The sequence below is a fragment of the Chaetomium tenue genome, assembly GCF_020726465.1.
Source record: "Chaetomium tenue strain MPI-SDFR-AT-0079 chromosome Unknown F5144scaffold_7, whole genome shotgun sequence".
NCBI lineage: Eukaryota > Fungi > Ascomycota > Sordariomycetes > Sordariales > Chaetomiaceae > Chaetomium > Chaetomium tenue.
This window is the reverse complement of record NW_027117335.1, coordinates 2166401-2180156: the sequence shown is the minus strand read 5'-3', so window position 1 is coordinate 2180156 and position 13756 is coordinate 2166401. Positions and strand designations below refer to the sequence as shown.

The 13756-nt window shown below is 56.0% G+C and overlaps 4 protein-coding genes across 4 annotated transcripts; all 4 read right to left on the bottom strand.

The window, feature by feature from the left end:
* Positions 1-424: 424 nt before the first annotated feature.
* Positions 425-2598, bottom strand: F5144DRAFT_596579 (uncharacterized protein; the record flags this gene model as incomplete). Its single annotated transcript, XM_066790812.1, has 4 exons — positions 425-470; positions 550-693; positions 937-1554; positions 1865-2598. 4 exons carry the CDS (start codon positions 2596-2598, stop codon positions 425-427), a joined length of 1542 nt encoding a protein of 513 aa, XP_066639185.1.
* A 224-nt stretch (positions 2599-2822) lies between these two features.
* Positions 2823-3733, bottom strand: F5144DRAFT_397232 (uncharacterized protein). Its single transcript, XM_066784775.1, has one exon. It carries the CDS (start codon positions 3428-3430, stop codon positions 2969-2971), a length of 462 nt encoding a protein of 153 aa, XP_066639184.1. The 5' UTR covers positions 3431-3733; the 3' UTR covers positions 2823-2968.
* F5144DRAFT_499498 (NifU-like N terminal domain-containing protein) lies at positions 3610-6060 on the bottom strand (the record flags this gene model as incomplete). Its single annotated transcript, XM_066786331.1, has 6 exons — positions 3610-3756; positions 3811-3901; positions 4040-4134; positions 4195-4274; positions 4728-4758; positions 5605-6060. 6 exons carry the CDS (start codon positions 6058-6060, stop codon positions 3610-3612), a joined length of 900 nt encoding a protein of 299 aa, XP_066639183.1.
* Positions 6061-6270: 210 nt separating this feature from the next.
* On the bottom strand, positions 6271-13272 carry F5144DRAFT_633818 (uncharacterized protein; the record flags this gene model as incomplete). The annotated part of the gene is made up of 3 exons (XM_066792556.1): positions 6271-7428; positions 7574-12112; positions 12178-13272. 3 exons carry the CDS (start codon positions 13270-13272, stop codon positions 6661-6663), a joined length of 6402 nt encoding a protein of 2133 aa, XP_066639182.1. The 3' UTR covers positions 6271-6660.
* Between the last annotated feature and the right edge of the window lie 484 nt (positions 13273-13756).

The window sequence follows — 13756 nt, the reverse complement described above, 5'->3', positions numbered from 1 at the left end:
ACGACATGCCTACCGCAGCTGAGTTGCCACAGCGCCCCTCAAAAGCCACATGACCATCGCCCTTGAGGTTCCAGGTATCCACAACTTACATATGCTCTAGGCTTCCCCAATAGGGCTGAACGCGATTCATTGAATATCACGCTATCATGATGTAGGGGCATAGAGTATAGTTTGGGATTATTTCCCGTGGCAATCATAGACATAGCCTTATTTTTACAACTCCAACTGATACCATTAGGCGATAAACTATAGAGATGGTATTAGTATGGCTCCAACACGGACACAAGATTATGCACTCTTCAAGGGAGGTCGGACGATCGCGGCAATGCACACATTTACGCCGTGTCACGCAAGGCAAACCTAACAGATATTGAGGAATGGTTGGAGAAGCGAGAGCGCTGTGTCTCTTGGACTCTCTGACCGGTTAAGTAGTACATTGCTTACTCGGACCAAAGGCCGCTCCAGCTAACCTATCAAATAAGACTATTTGTTCCCCCAGATGGGCCTCGCGAGGCAACTGGTTCGCAGAACGCCAAAAGCAACCAATACCCAACCCCATCAGAAAATACCCCACGTCCAGTCTGCAAGTGGTCCGCTCGCACGCATACCTCCGACGGCAGGGTGGAAGTAACACCGGTGAGAAATAGACCAAGCCGCCTACGCGTCCTCCCGCTGTAGCACAAGTAGCAGGCACTGCAAAACAACCTCGAGTTAGCACACCGTCACAACCACCAGACGCCGACCGCCCATCAAGACGCCCAAAAAGTAAAACTCACCGTCCTCGTCCGCCGCCCCGTTCCGCTCGGCCCAGAACCCTCCCCCACCTCAAACTCCGCTTCCTGCAACGGCAGACACCCACTCCCCAATTGCACCCCCTCCCATACACCACCCACGTCCACCTCCCCCTCCAACCCCACCGCCCGATCAACCCTGTACCTAACCTTCCTCACCCCCCCACCACGCCCACCCCCATGGGATACACCCACCGCCGTCGCCGTCGCCAAATACGCGTGCAGCCGATACTTAACCTCGAGCTCACCGAACCGCTCGCGGGTCATCGTTTGCACAGCGAGGGCCTTGGCGCGGTCGGCCGCCCGGAGATGGGGCAGGGCCATCGCCTTCGGCGCGTAGGTGGTCTCGAGGACGAACAGCAGCGGATCGCGGGGCGGCAGGTGGCTGTCGTCGAGGACTTCGGCCCAGCAGGAGATGTTGTAGAAGAGATTGTCTTCGGCGGTGACGATGCTGGCGACGAGGTCATGTACTGAAGGCGGTTTCACGGGGGGGTTGGTGTTGGTGTTGGTGGTTGGGGAGTCAGACTCAGGGGGGTCGGGGAGGCGCAGGTCGTAGGCTAGGGCGATGCGGTGGCCGCGCGTGAGGGGGAGGACGTCGTGTTTGGCGTGGTTGTGGCTGGCGATGCAGAACCCAGGGTATTTGGCTGCGGCTGGGTCGAAGAAGACTTCCTTGTCCTCGCTGCCGATGGCAATTTCGCCGCCGGAGTAGTCTTGGTTGAGGATGATGAGGAGGTTGGCGACGCGGGTGGGGTCGTAGAGCTCGCTGATGTGGTTCAGTTAGTACAGAGAACTGAAGATATGGGATGGGTGTGCTGGTAGGGAATAGTTCACTTTTCGTAGTTCCGCCATACGGATCTCTCTTCCCAAATGAAAAGGCTCCGCAAACGGGGGACGAGCTCCGTTTTGCCAAAACCCAGATATTTACCGGCCACGCTGGTAGCGTGCCCAATATACTGGTCCCAGTTAGGATGTCGAACTTTGAGAGCGCTACCCGGAACCATCCTAGTTACTGGTCAGCGGTTTGGGGTCTACCAAGTGAAGAGGGGTCTCATAGAATGTCTGATTAAACATACCACGTCGGGGTTCTCTTGATCTTCTCCCAGTGAATACCGGTTCGATAGTCTCGCAACTGCTTTGCAAATTCCTTGGCTTTGGCTAACTGACCCAGATCATACGGGTACCGTAGGACGCCTTTGTTGAGAACCTCGATGTCGAGCAATGGTATGTTGATAAGCTCGGCACCGTGAGCAACCTCTCCAGTTGGGAACGAAGCGAGGTCCCTGACGATATCGCATAATGATGTCGCTCCGTCATTCCCTGGAGCTTTGGGGGGTTTTGAGTTCTGACGTGATCCTAACCTCGCTCCTTTCTCGGGCTCTTCATCGCTGCTATCGATGGGAACTGGCCATGATGCTGTGGATTCTCTAGGCTTCGAGGCTCCAGTGGTTTTTGCGCTTTGATGCGACTTTTCGCTTAGCCCAGACTCTTCGTCGCTACTATCGATAACAGTACGACGGGTTCGGCGACGCTTCTTCGGTGTAGTCATCTCACTCCGGTCCGCCCCTCCCTGAACGACATGGTTGTCTGGCTTCTTGCGCTTGAGTGTGATAAATCGTGGCGATTGTTCTGTGGGACGCCGGGTTGGCGAATTCACAACCTGCGGTGATTGTCTTGTGGGATGCACCGTCGAACTCGGGTTCTCGTTGAGAGAGGGGGGAACCGGTGGAGGGTTGTGTGGTTTAGTCACCGTGTTGATGTCCGTTGACGTATTCGTTCGAGGGCTGTTCTCGGTTGAGCGTTTGTTCATGTTTCTGGTTCGTCTGGGAGAAGTGGCTGCTAAGTACCCCACTCCCTTGAGCAACTCCTCATCGTATCGAGTTATCATACTGCCAGGTTTGCACCTGTGTGTTGTTGTAGGCGATGTCTCGTTCCTGTAGTAATTTCCTGTGACTTCTAAACGTTTTTGTATATGAAACCTAAGGGGATAACCGCTGAGTTCTGCTCGAGCGGAAAAGAGGAAATAACAGACAGTGTGGTCTTTGTGTTGGATACGAATTGTTCTCCTCGCGTGCTAGAAAGAAAGGTCGACTGCGTTCTTTTTCCCTTCTTTTTTTTTGGGATCTGCTACGCGAGTTTCTAGCTTGGGTGAGACTAGAATGCAAAAGTCGATACTGTAACTAAAATGAGGAGGTTATCGAAAGTCTAAGAGGCAACGGTCGCAATCGTGGAGTGGCCAGAGGCCGTTTGCACGGGAGTAACACAGTACTTAGAATTATGTCACTCTGGGTATGTAGAAAGCACCTTCCCCCGCCAAGATTAAGGCCTGTGTCACACCGGGGTAGTGCATTGGAGGCATTTCCTCCAAGGATGGATTCCGTCGCCGCCCGGGAAGGAAGTCGCAAAGCCACAAGCCTAATAAATGCTGGCAAGGCCACAGAAACGACAATCACTGGGATCCAGCCTGCTTGCAGGGTTTGACTGTTCAAGTGCCCGTGCAAGATAACAACGCACTGAGAAATCCTCATGTCAATCTGGGTTTCTTGAAACTCCATGGTATCATACAGACACGGGTAATTCCAGCCGCAAGCAAGAAAAAGCGGAGAAACTGCCCATTGCACGCCCTCAAGCCACAAACCCATCAAACTCCGCTGCAGTAGACGCAGGTCATCGCCGGACACTGGGGCAAGACAAGGAAAACCTCGCGGGTGCTGGAGACGCTATAATCGGCGCTGGAGAAGCCATTTCCGTTGTATCTTTTCCAATTTTTTTGACCGTTTTTCTTTTCGCGCACCCCCGTATTGTATTCTGCATCACCACCTCATGCCGTCGCCGTCTCAAGCTTGGCGGCCGTCCCCGCAAGGTTGGTGGTCTTCACGTCCGGGTTCTTCTTGTAGTAGTTGTTGATGGCCGACTTGATCGCGTCCTCAGCAAGCATACTGCAGTGGAGCTTGACTGGCGGCAGGCACTGAAAGGGTGTCAGCAATGTAGCGAAAAGGTTGTGAGGACGGTATCAACATACAAGCTCTTTGGCGATTTCTGTGTTTTTGACTTTGGCGGCTTGGTCGAGAGTCATGCCACGGACCAATTCTGTCAGGTAGCTTGACGAGGCACTGGATCAAAGTTAGCAACAGATTGGATGGCCCTTACCCTAAACGCGCAATGAGGGGTTGGGTTTAGAAACCCGGCGTTTCCATATGAAGCCGGATATCCGAGCCTGGCCCGAGCCGTCACAATAAAAGTGGTCTTACATCGCAGAGCCGCACCCGAAGGTCTTGAACCGGACGTCGCTGATGACCTGGGTATCGGGGTCGACCTTGATATGGAGCCGCATCACATCGCCACACTATCGGTATTGCCATGTCAATGTTTATTCGATAACCTGCAGGTTGGGGATGCGACATACAGCCGGAGCGCCCACCAACCCCTCGCCGACCGAGCTATCGGACTTGTCTAATGTCCCGACGTTCCGCGGGCGGGAGTAGTCTGTCGCGGGAAATGTTAGCGGGGTTCTAGTGACGGGAGCCTGCGCGTAATCGAGAGCGCATTAATGGATGACGTACGGTCAAGAACCTTCTCGTGGTATTGGCGCCTTTGAGGTTGAGAGACCAAGGGGGCAATCTGTCGGGAAACTGGTGCTGCGATCGGGCGCACTGAGGTTGCCAGAGCTCGGCGGGACACTGCGCGAACGGTTCTCGAAAACATTTTGGGTGCTGTGTGATCGGTAGCGTCGTTTAAATAGAAGAGCGTCGGTATCGTGATGTCGAAGCTCGTGTTGGATGCCGATATCAAGTCCCGAATGCTGGCGTTGTTCGCTGGATTGGGGAAGATATGAATGCCAAAAAGTTCCTGGGGATGCGGGACTTGACCCTGGGCCATGACGCTTGAAGGGGCGATTTCCGGGTGGGGTTGGCCCGAGCTTGGCACTGCTTGGCTAACAAAGGCGGGTCACATTCACAGCTTCAGTCCGCTGAGTCAGTTAGCCACAGCGCCAAGCAACAATCTCGATCGGTCTCGGCGAATGGGCGTCATATGCCGACGTCGGCAAACCCGGACCATCCGCGGAGATTAGATTGATTGATAACGGAGACCGAGCTGCGGAAGGAAATGCCAGCATTTATTCATCAAAACCCGTGCACTTCTTTGTGCAGGTCCGTCGATGGTCCGAAGGCGGTCTTGGTTACAACCTCATCCTACCATGTAGTTGTTGAGATTTAGGTGAGTGAGGCCTGTAAAAACGAGTAATTTCCGGGCTTGTAATGTAGTTTCGGAAGCAATGCAGAGTGTTGTGGCTTCGGCATAGTTAATCGGCAACATCTGTGGTATGGACCGAGCAGCTGTACAAGAATGAGTGACGGCTAGACGGAACCTCACGTCACTATATGAAAGGCTACCGCATGAGCGCGGGGTCCGGGAAGTGTGGGATCACGGCTTAGTAAACTGCCTACCAGAGTTGGGAAAAGTCTCGCTCGCCGACGAATGTATTGCGTTTCTCGAACCCTCGCTTGCTCCGGCAAATTCGAGCGTGCCAGTCCCCTTTCCACGGTCTAATCTGCCTCCGCCCTGTTGTTGCATATTGCTCTCGCTTGCTATTGCTGATAACTGGGAAGTCCAAATGTGGAATGTAGAGTTAAGTTCAATAGGTTGGAGCAGAGTTGTTTCCCCTAGGCCCAGTCGTTTTGAGATCATGGGAAGAATGCTAGGAGAACGGGAGATAACGCCTGCATTAGCTTCGAATTTGTTTCAGCCAGTACCGGTAATAGTAACCGGGTGAGAGATGGAAGTAGGCTTTCTATGGTCAACTATTCTGGCGCACGAGGTACGTCGCGTCAGACCCATAACCACTCAGCTTCTCCTCCATCGCAGCATCAACCAGCCCACGGACAAACCCGAATCGATGCCAGTACGGAACCGTCCCGTATACGGAAATTAGGCACGTTGTTGGATACTGCTTAGCAAGCCCCAGAATCCGCCCAATACCAACCGCCGCAACCCCGCGCCCGCGAAACGCCGGCAACACAGCAATATCGTGTAGGTAGTACTGGTCTGCGTCCTGCGGAATCCCCCCCAGCAGCTCGTTGAGGGCGGGTAGCTTGCCGTGGCGGACTGGAAATGTGACGAGGTAACCCCCGATCTCTTTACCGTCAACAAATACCATGCACCCGTTGGGGAAAAGGCTCAACCGCTCGCGGAAGACAGGCTCGTACTCGGGTAGCGCGGGGTGGATTTCGTCGGCGACGAGCATGACGCCCGGGATGTTGGTCTCTGCCATTGGGCGCCAGGTAGCCATGATGGAGTGTTGGGGTTGTGGTCTCGAATATATATCTGATAGGGCTGCGGAACAGGAGTGTGAATATTGTCGTGTACCTAAGGAGAAGGAAATTGATGTTTCGGTCCCCACAGCGGAAGATAAGGTACCTGTCTCCAGTGGCTCGAGTCTGTGTGGGGTCTGTTTGTGGAGTGGGACTTTTGTCACTGACCCCTTAGATCCAAAGCCTCCCACTTCAAGTTGCGAGTTAAAGAGAGTGACAAGCTCACCCTGTCTTTATATTAGTTTGACGGCATGTATAACCATATCGAATGCCTTCTTTAGGATCATGGGGCATGGAGTCTAGCCCAAACTACACTTTCTTGGCATGGACCATTGCTTTGGTATAGCCGTCAACATTCTCGCAGCCGGCACACCACTGAGTGAGAGTCCTGTTCAACTCTCTATCAGGTATCTCCACCTATTTCACGACATTTTTATCCAGGTCTAGGCCGTGAAGCCTGCCCTCGTAGCACCGGAACTCTCGTTGTTTGGTCAATTTGTGGACGGGTACCTAGCTAGGATTTGGTATGTCACAGACTCGTAACAAAAGACCACCCTCCTTCAACTAACAATCTTGATCAATCCCTCCTCAACCATACCAATCAGCCTTTCAAACACCTCTCCCACCATCGCCTCCCCCTTCCCCGGCGTGAACCTAACACTGAAATCCACGTCCTGCCCAACAAAACTGCCCACCACCGTAGCCCCCAACTCGACGTCCGCCCCAGCTCCCGCCCCCGCCAAATCCCCCTCCACCTCCACCCTCTTCAAATCCAACACCCCCCCAGCATGGCTCGCCATCCACCCCGCAACACCAACCACCGCCTCCCCGGACTTCTTCGCCACCTCCAACGCCCCGCGCGCAATATCCAGCGCCCCCGTATTCGCCCTCGCCACCTTCAGCCCCTCCTCCGCGGCCTCAAACGCCGCATGCTCGACCCCCTTCCCCACCGCCTCCACCGCGGCCTTGAGCGCATCCACAATCGGCCGCTCTGAGTCGATGTACGCTTTGTACGTCGCGCGCGCGGCCTCCGCGGCGGCCCCCGCCTCGGGGCTCAGCGCGTGCTGCAGTACCTGCGTGGCGGCCGTGACGAGCGCGTCCTGCGTTGTGATGGTCGCTTGCAGCGTGTCGTTGGCCGCGGCGATGGAGGCGTCGGCTGCGGTGCGCGCGGAGTCGACGGCGTGCTGGTAGGTGTCGATGGCGGCTTGGGCGGCGAGGTAGCCGGGGGTTTGGATCACGGCTTTGGCGGCGGTGAGGACCGCTTGCGCGGAGGAGAGTGAGGCTTGGACGCCGGCGAGACGCACGCCGGCGGCGGCGACTTCGGCGGCCTGTGGTGGGTCGTTAGCTACTTGGGTTTTGCATTTTTCTTGGGGAGGAGAGGGAAAGAACAAGAGGAAGATGAACAAGGTGGGCGGAGGAGGAAAAAAAGGGGGCAATGTCAATGGAGCAAGAAACAAGAAACAGGCAACGAACCTTTGGGATCTTGTCCCACCACGGCGCATCATCCAGATCCCGCTGTGCGTCATTTAGCGCCTGCTGCGCATTGTTGACCTGCCCCTGCAGCGAATCCACGTCCCGTTGGGCACTCTGCACCTTGGCAATAGCATCTCCAAACTGCCGGTTCATATCATCTTTAGCCTTGTTTAAATCAGCCAGGTGGCTGTCGATATCACGATCCGCCGCGGCCTGCGCATCCTGGACCGCCTGCTGCGCCTCCTGGATCTTCTGGACACTCTCGTCTCTGGCTGCCTGGAGGTTCTCCTGAGCAGTGCGGACGGACGTGTCAAGTGCCTCCTGGGCCTCGGTTGCAGCTTTATCAAGCCGCGTTGCGATCTCCGTGGCATCGGCCATTTCAACATCCAGCGCGTTCGTTGCTGCGCTTAGCTTGGCTTCGTATGCTGCTTTGGTGGTATCCACTTGCTTCTGGGCGTCGTCGACGGCGGCCTGGAAGGCGGCTTGGGCGTCGTCGACCGCCTTCTGGGCAGATTCGATGCCGCTATCGATGCCCTTTTTGGCGGTTTGGACTTGCTCGCTGACTTGGGTTGCGATGTAATCCAGTATGTCTTGTTGGAAGATGGCGTGAACGTCAAAGTTAAGGTCTTTTACCGACGTGAACCCGCCACGCATGTCAGCTTGGAGTTGAAAGGTCAGATGGGCGGTGAAGTCGAGCTCGGTCTGGAGCTGGAAGTTGGGACTCGGGAGGATCACGACCTTGACTAGCATCTGGGCGTTGAGGTCGAAGAGCCTAGCACCGCCGTCGATCAAAACGGTCTGCTGCTGTGGTCCGAACTGCACGTCTAGGCGGGCCGGAGTGCCAGGCTTGGAGCCACTGACGGATACGGGCCCTATATCGATGGCTTGCAACGAGCCCTTGACTTCGATTTGCCCCTGAGGTTTGCTTACGGCGCAAAAGACGGTGGCCTCGTGGTCGAAGATGACAGCGTCGCAATTAAAAGACGCACCTGGCGGGTACACGGTGGTTCCGATAGTTGTACCGGTGGAGAGGTAAAAGTCGAGGTTCTTGAAGAACAGGAAGTTACTGGGCGGCGACGGCAGCGTCGTTTGAAGCAGCAGGCTTGCGAAGCTCACGAGGTCCTGGATGCTCAGGTTGTCAATATGTAACATGATGAGCTCGTCGTTCGGCGCCTCGCTGATAGACAAGGCCGCCTTTCCGCTGACGCTTCCGACCGCGAGACCAGCAGCGACGCCAATCTCGCTGGGATAGATAGGCCCAGCATAGACAATCCCAATCTGGAGGGCAATATCTGGGCCCAGTTGGATTTGCGGGGAGAGGCCAAAGGGGTTCTGCCACCACTGGTTCGCCAGCTCGATGAACAGCTTTGCCTCTTCGATGTTCACCGATAGCCCGCCACTGAACTTGAGCGGCTCGGGCCGGTTGGGCACCACGACGAAGAAGTCAGCATCAACCGTTAGTGTCGGGGATGCGGACGCTTGAACGAGCAAGGAAATGGGTCCTGAAAAGACGGTACCGCTCTTCATCGACATCTGACGGGAGGTTGCGAGCCGGATGGCTAGCTCAAACGACGATGAAGTGGCCGAGTACACAGCAGCAAGCGTCAACCCCGTCACCGAGGTATGCAGAGCGCCATCCAACGCAGGAATGGGCCCCATAACCCCCGCGATCTCAACACCCTTGACGACCGGATATGCAGGCGGGATGACGGCACCGGCTGCCGCTACGCCATCGACATTGCTGGCAATGAAAGTTGCCTCTTTCACTGAAAGATCCAGGAACGTTCCGCGCAGCTCCGATGCCATAGTGGCCAGGCTAAAGTCACCTTTGAAGCCGGCCACGACGGTCCACAGGGAATTTCCGCTGCCGTCCCTGTCGAGAAACATGCTCGCCGTGATGTCCGAGCCGGCCACGCTGACGACGCCCTGGATGGCAAACCGGAACGACGTGCCCGGCTCCGCCAAGGGCGTGACATCCTCGCGCCCGACGAAGATGTCGAGCGAAGCGCTTTTCAGGACGATGTCGCCGTCTAGCACCACGTCGGCCACTCCACCCGTAATCTCGAGGCCGTTTCTGCTGATGGCGATGGTGGCGTTGGCAGAGGCGTGCCCCTCGACAGTGACGCTGCCGGCGATTACCATGCCGGATGGCCGTACAGTGAAAATAAGATCATCGACCTGGACGTCGTGGCTTGTTATGTGCAGTGTCGCACCAAAGAGGTCCTGGTACACGTCGCGCACGTCTGCGAAGCTGAAGCCTTGGAGGTCGCAGGTAAATCCCCAGTCATTCTTGTTGTAGAATCCATAGAGGTGCAGGGTCGCAGCCCCTAGCTCGAGTTCCGCCGTCGCAGTGAGACTGTTTACCGCGGATGAAGCCCCCTCGCCCATCCCAACCGTGGTCTGCATGCTCACTTGGGAAAGCTGCAGGCCCTCAAGGCCAGCGAAGCCAGGCTTATCGACTGACTCTGCCGTCGCGATGAGCGTCAGCACGCCTTGGGTCTCGAGCATCAGGAAGTCGGCGGCGAGGGGTGCCATGTCGTGCGGCATATCGATGAGTAGGCTGCCCGAGAAGCCAAGGGTATGCGTCCACGCCATATTGTACGGTGGCCATGGCTGCCGCGAGCCGCCTATGCCCACGTCGATGCCGAGCTGTGTAATCCGGAGTAGGCTTCCGACTTCGATGTCGATACCGGGCAGAGTGCCGCGCAGAGCGAGGCCTGTGGGCGAGATGGGGTCGCTCCAGTTGTTTTGGAGTGTGAGCAGCGCCTGTACCCGCACAGCGGGATCAGCCTGGTGGAAGACGTTCTTGAGGCAGTCGTTGACGGGCTGGAGCGGACCGGAAAAGATGACATCGGTCTGGAGCCATGTGCCCGCCCTGTCGGTCGCCGTGGTGAACTCGTTGTAGACGAGCTCCAGTTGCTTTAATTGAATTGCGGTGCCATAATCCGAATCGGCAAGGCCAGGGATAAAGCTCTCGATGTTGTTCATCATGCCGGCCGCGAGCGGTATAATCTGGCGCGTGCCTTCGGCCGCGGCGCCCTGATAAACGTAGATGGGTGCGTCAAACAGTCCGAATAACTTGATCGTGCCTTGAAGAACAAAACCATCGGGAATATCACCGTCAGTACTAGCGGTCTGGGGCATGTCACCGGTGATGGCACTGAGAGTTGTGGTTTCGGTATCTGTAGGGGCCTTGTCGCCCGTGGCGAAGCCAACGTCTGCAGCTTCAAGAGGAGCCTGTGCAACAAATGCAGTATCCTGAGCCATTGATTCCCCAAGCGGGAGCGGGATGTGCACCATACACCCCGCGGCATCCAGCGTGGCGACGCTGGGATTGGTGAGTGTCACGCCGCCAAAACTGACTGGGTCGCCGTGGTTCACGCGCTCCCAGACGTCGGCGGCGGCGGCGGTAGCAGCGTGAGATGTATTATGATTGAGTGACAGATTCTCCATGGAAACCACCAGGCGCTTTGCCAGCTTGAGCTCCTTGTCGGGGGGGGACGGCTGTGCCGGCGGTGCGAGAGTGTCCAGAAGTCTGTCCTCCTGGTTGTCGAGCAGGACAGAGTCGACCTCGGCTTCCAGTCGTGTGTAGAATCCTCGCCGGAAAGGATAGAAGGGCACGAATGGGATCTTAGAGACGTTGAAGTAGCCCGTTTGCGTCAATCTCAGCTCGTAGGTCAAGCACCACGACAGGTTTCGACACGTGCGAGCCACGGCCCAATAGTTGGGCCAACTGCCGCCGCCCTCGGGCAGCACCTCCTTTCCGTTTTGGTCCACCGCGGTCGGGGCATCCTTATCAGTCTTGCCCTTGGTCAGTATCACAGTTTGCACCGATTTGCTGTCCGCACCCAGGGCCGCGATTAGAATGTTGTACTTGTCAGGGGTGTTTGTGGTTGTGAGGGTCCCCCCCAAACGTGACTGAGAAGCGGCGGGCCCAGGCAGTTGCTTTTGCAGGCTCCGTTCCCTGACGAACAGCCGCTGCCAGGCCTTCTCATAACGCGTCATTAGGCTGTTGGCCTCGCTGGACCCGAAAATTAGGTTGAAGGTGGACTGGGGGAATTTGATGTCGTTAATGTTGCCCCACGAAAAGGCGCTGCGATGAAGCCATTCGGCCGGATACACGCCCGGCGAATCCCACATGGTTCCCTGGCTCTTGACTCTGTCGCGTGGGTTGGCCCACTCGGCCGCCAGGGCAACAGTTGTGGCCGAGCCGCCCATCTGCTGCCCCTGGCTCGGGACGCCCTTGCGCTTACCGCTCGCCCTCCAGATGGTGTCGAACGAGACACTGGAGACGTTGATCCCTGCGTCTGCGTTCTTGGATCCGGCGCTATCGTCGGCTTTCTTGAGCCCGTTTTCAAATTCTGCGTCCCGTTTCCTCACTGTTTCGGACCGCTTGCTCAACATGTCATCGATCGCCTGTATCATGGCGTCCACTTGCTTTTGGGTTGGTAAAGCGTAGCCGGGGTATGCTTGGACGTATGATACGTAGTCCGACTGTCGGATCCATGTCTCGTAGTCGCCGAAGGGAGACGTGCTGAGCTAGCCGATTTCATGTGTTAGTAATTAGTAGCAACGACCGAGAGGGGGTCATGCACTGTGCTTACAAAAATGGAATACTCGGCAGGCTTTGTGTTAACAACGATGGCCGTCTGTTTAATGGGAACGATGGCATCTGCGAGCGCCTGCCTCACAGCCTGCTGGAGTTCGCTAGCAGTCGTGCCCGTCCCGGCCACCACGAAGCACAGCTCAAGGCCGTTGACATTCCGCCAACGGGCTACCTTCCATTCCGTTTGCGTTAAGACGCCGTTCCAGTATGCTTTTTCCCACCAGTCGCCGGTCACAAACGTCCGGCACTTGACGTATTCAACATCCCCGGTAGCGTTGAGCAACGCCACGGAGAAATTCCTGTCCTTGAAGGGATATTCCCCCTTGCGCAGCCGTTGCATGACGCTCTCTGGGATGTACACCTGGTCCGCGCTTACGCCCCGAGTTCGCGCCGCCGGTTCGTCCAGTAGTAGCTGCTCGACGTCCGGGGGATCCAACTTGACGTACCTGTCGGTCGGGCTGGGAGGCTCGCCGCCCCAGCCATCGATCTCAAACCCAACGCCATCCTCTTTTGTCTCAAATGTCCGCTGGTCACCTCCGCGCAGCGTCCAGGACCCGCCATTTCGCTGCATCCATGTAATGTTCTTGTCCGGTTTCCAAGGCTTGCGAATTCGCTCGGCAATCCCGGGTGCCCTCTTCTGGCCCTCGCCGAACGCGGCATCAAAGGTGTCGACCCAGAAGGCGCTCGTGTCGTTGGCGCCTGTCGCGGTCTTTGGCGTTGTTTCTATGAATTTCGTGAAGATTTTGTCTTCCCCATCCTCCCCGGTTACCTTCAAGGTTCGTTCGCCACGGCCCGTCCGAGCCCAGTTCTTGGGCTTTTTATTCTTGACCGTCCCCCGCAAGTCGTTCCATATGGTCTCGGTGAGCAGCATCAATTCAGTGTTGGCAGGATCAATTGGGTCCGGAAACGGAAAGAAGATGGGAGCTTTGGGTCCTGCCTGCAGCTTGGGGATAACATTAGGGTCGATCTTCCAGAAGCACAACGGCTGGTCAATGTTGGGATCGTCCAGCTCCTGTTTCTCTATCCGCCAGACCGAGTTGTAGCTCTCGTCCGTGACCACCTCCATCATCTCCATTTCTTTTTCTTTTGACATGTTGGGATGGGGAAAAGGTCTAATGCTAGTGGTACCACCTAGTTATGAGGGTCCTCAATAGTGTTGCAACCTAACTGGCCACGAACTTGATATGAACTAAGAACGAATTTTTAAGCAGATAACAGGACACCAGTGTGACGGACATCGAATCCTGAGTAACTAATAATACATCAGAGATGTCGGACATGAAATCTATGGCATGGGATCAAAAGAGGCATTCCGGTAATACTTATAGAGCATCAAGGGAGATAACAATGGATGACCCGACTCATGCGAACATCGCCATTCGCCATTCGCCATTCGCCATTCGCTATCGTCAAGTAGTTCTGAAGTCATGATCGCGCGACAAATTTTATGGGATCCTCTTGTCTCCACAACGGGGCGATAGGCCTGGTCTCGACATCTAGATATTAAGAGTATTATCACAAATGTCTTATCACTGTAACGTCCTTGGCTAGGACTGAGTCACTGACCCACCGTTGTG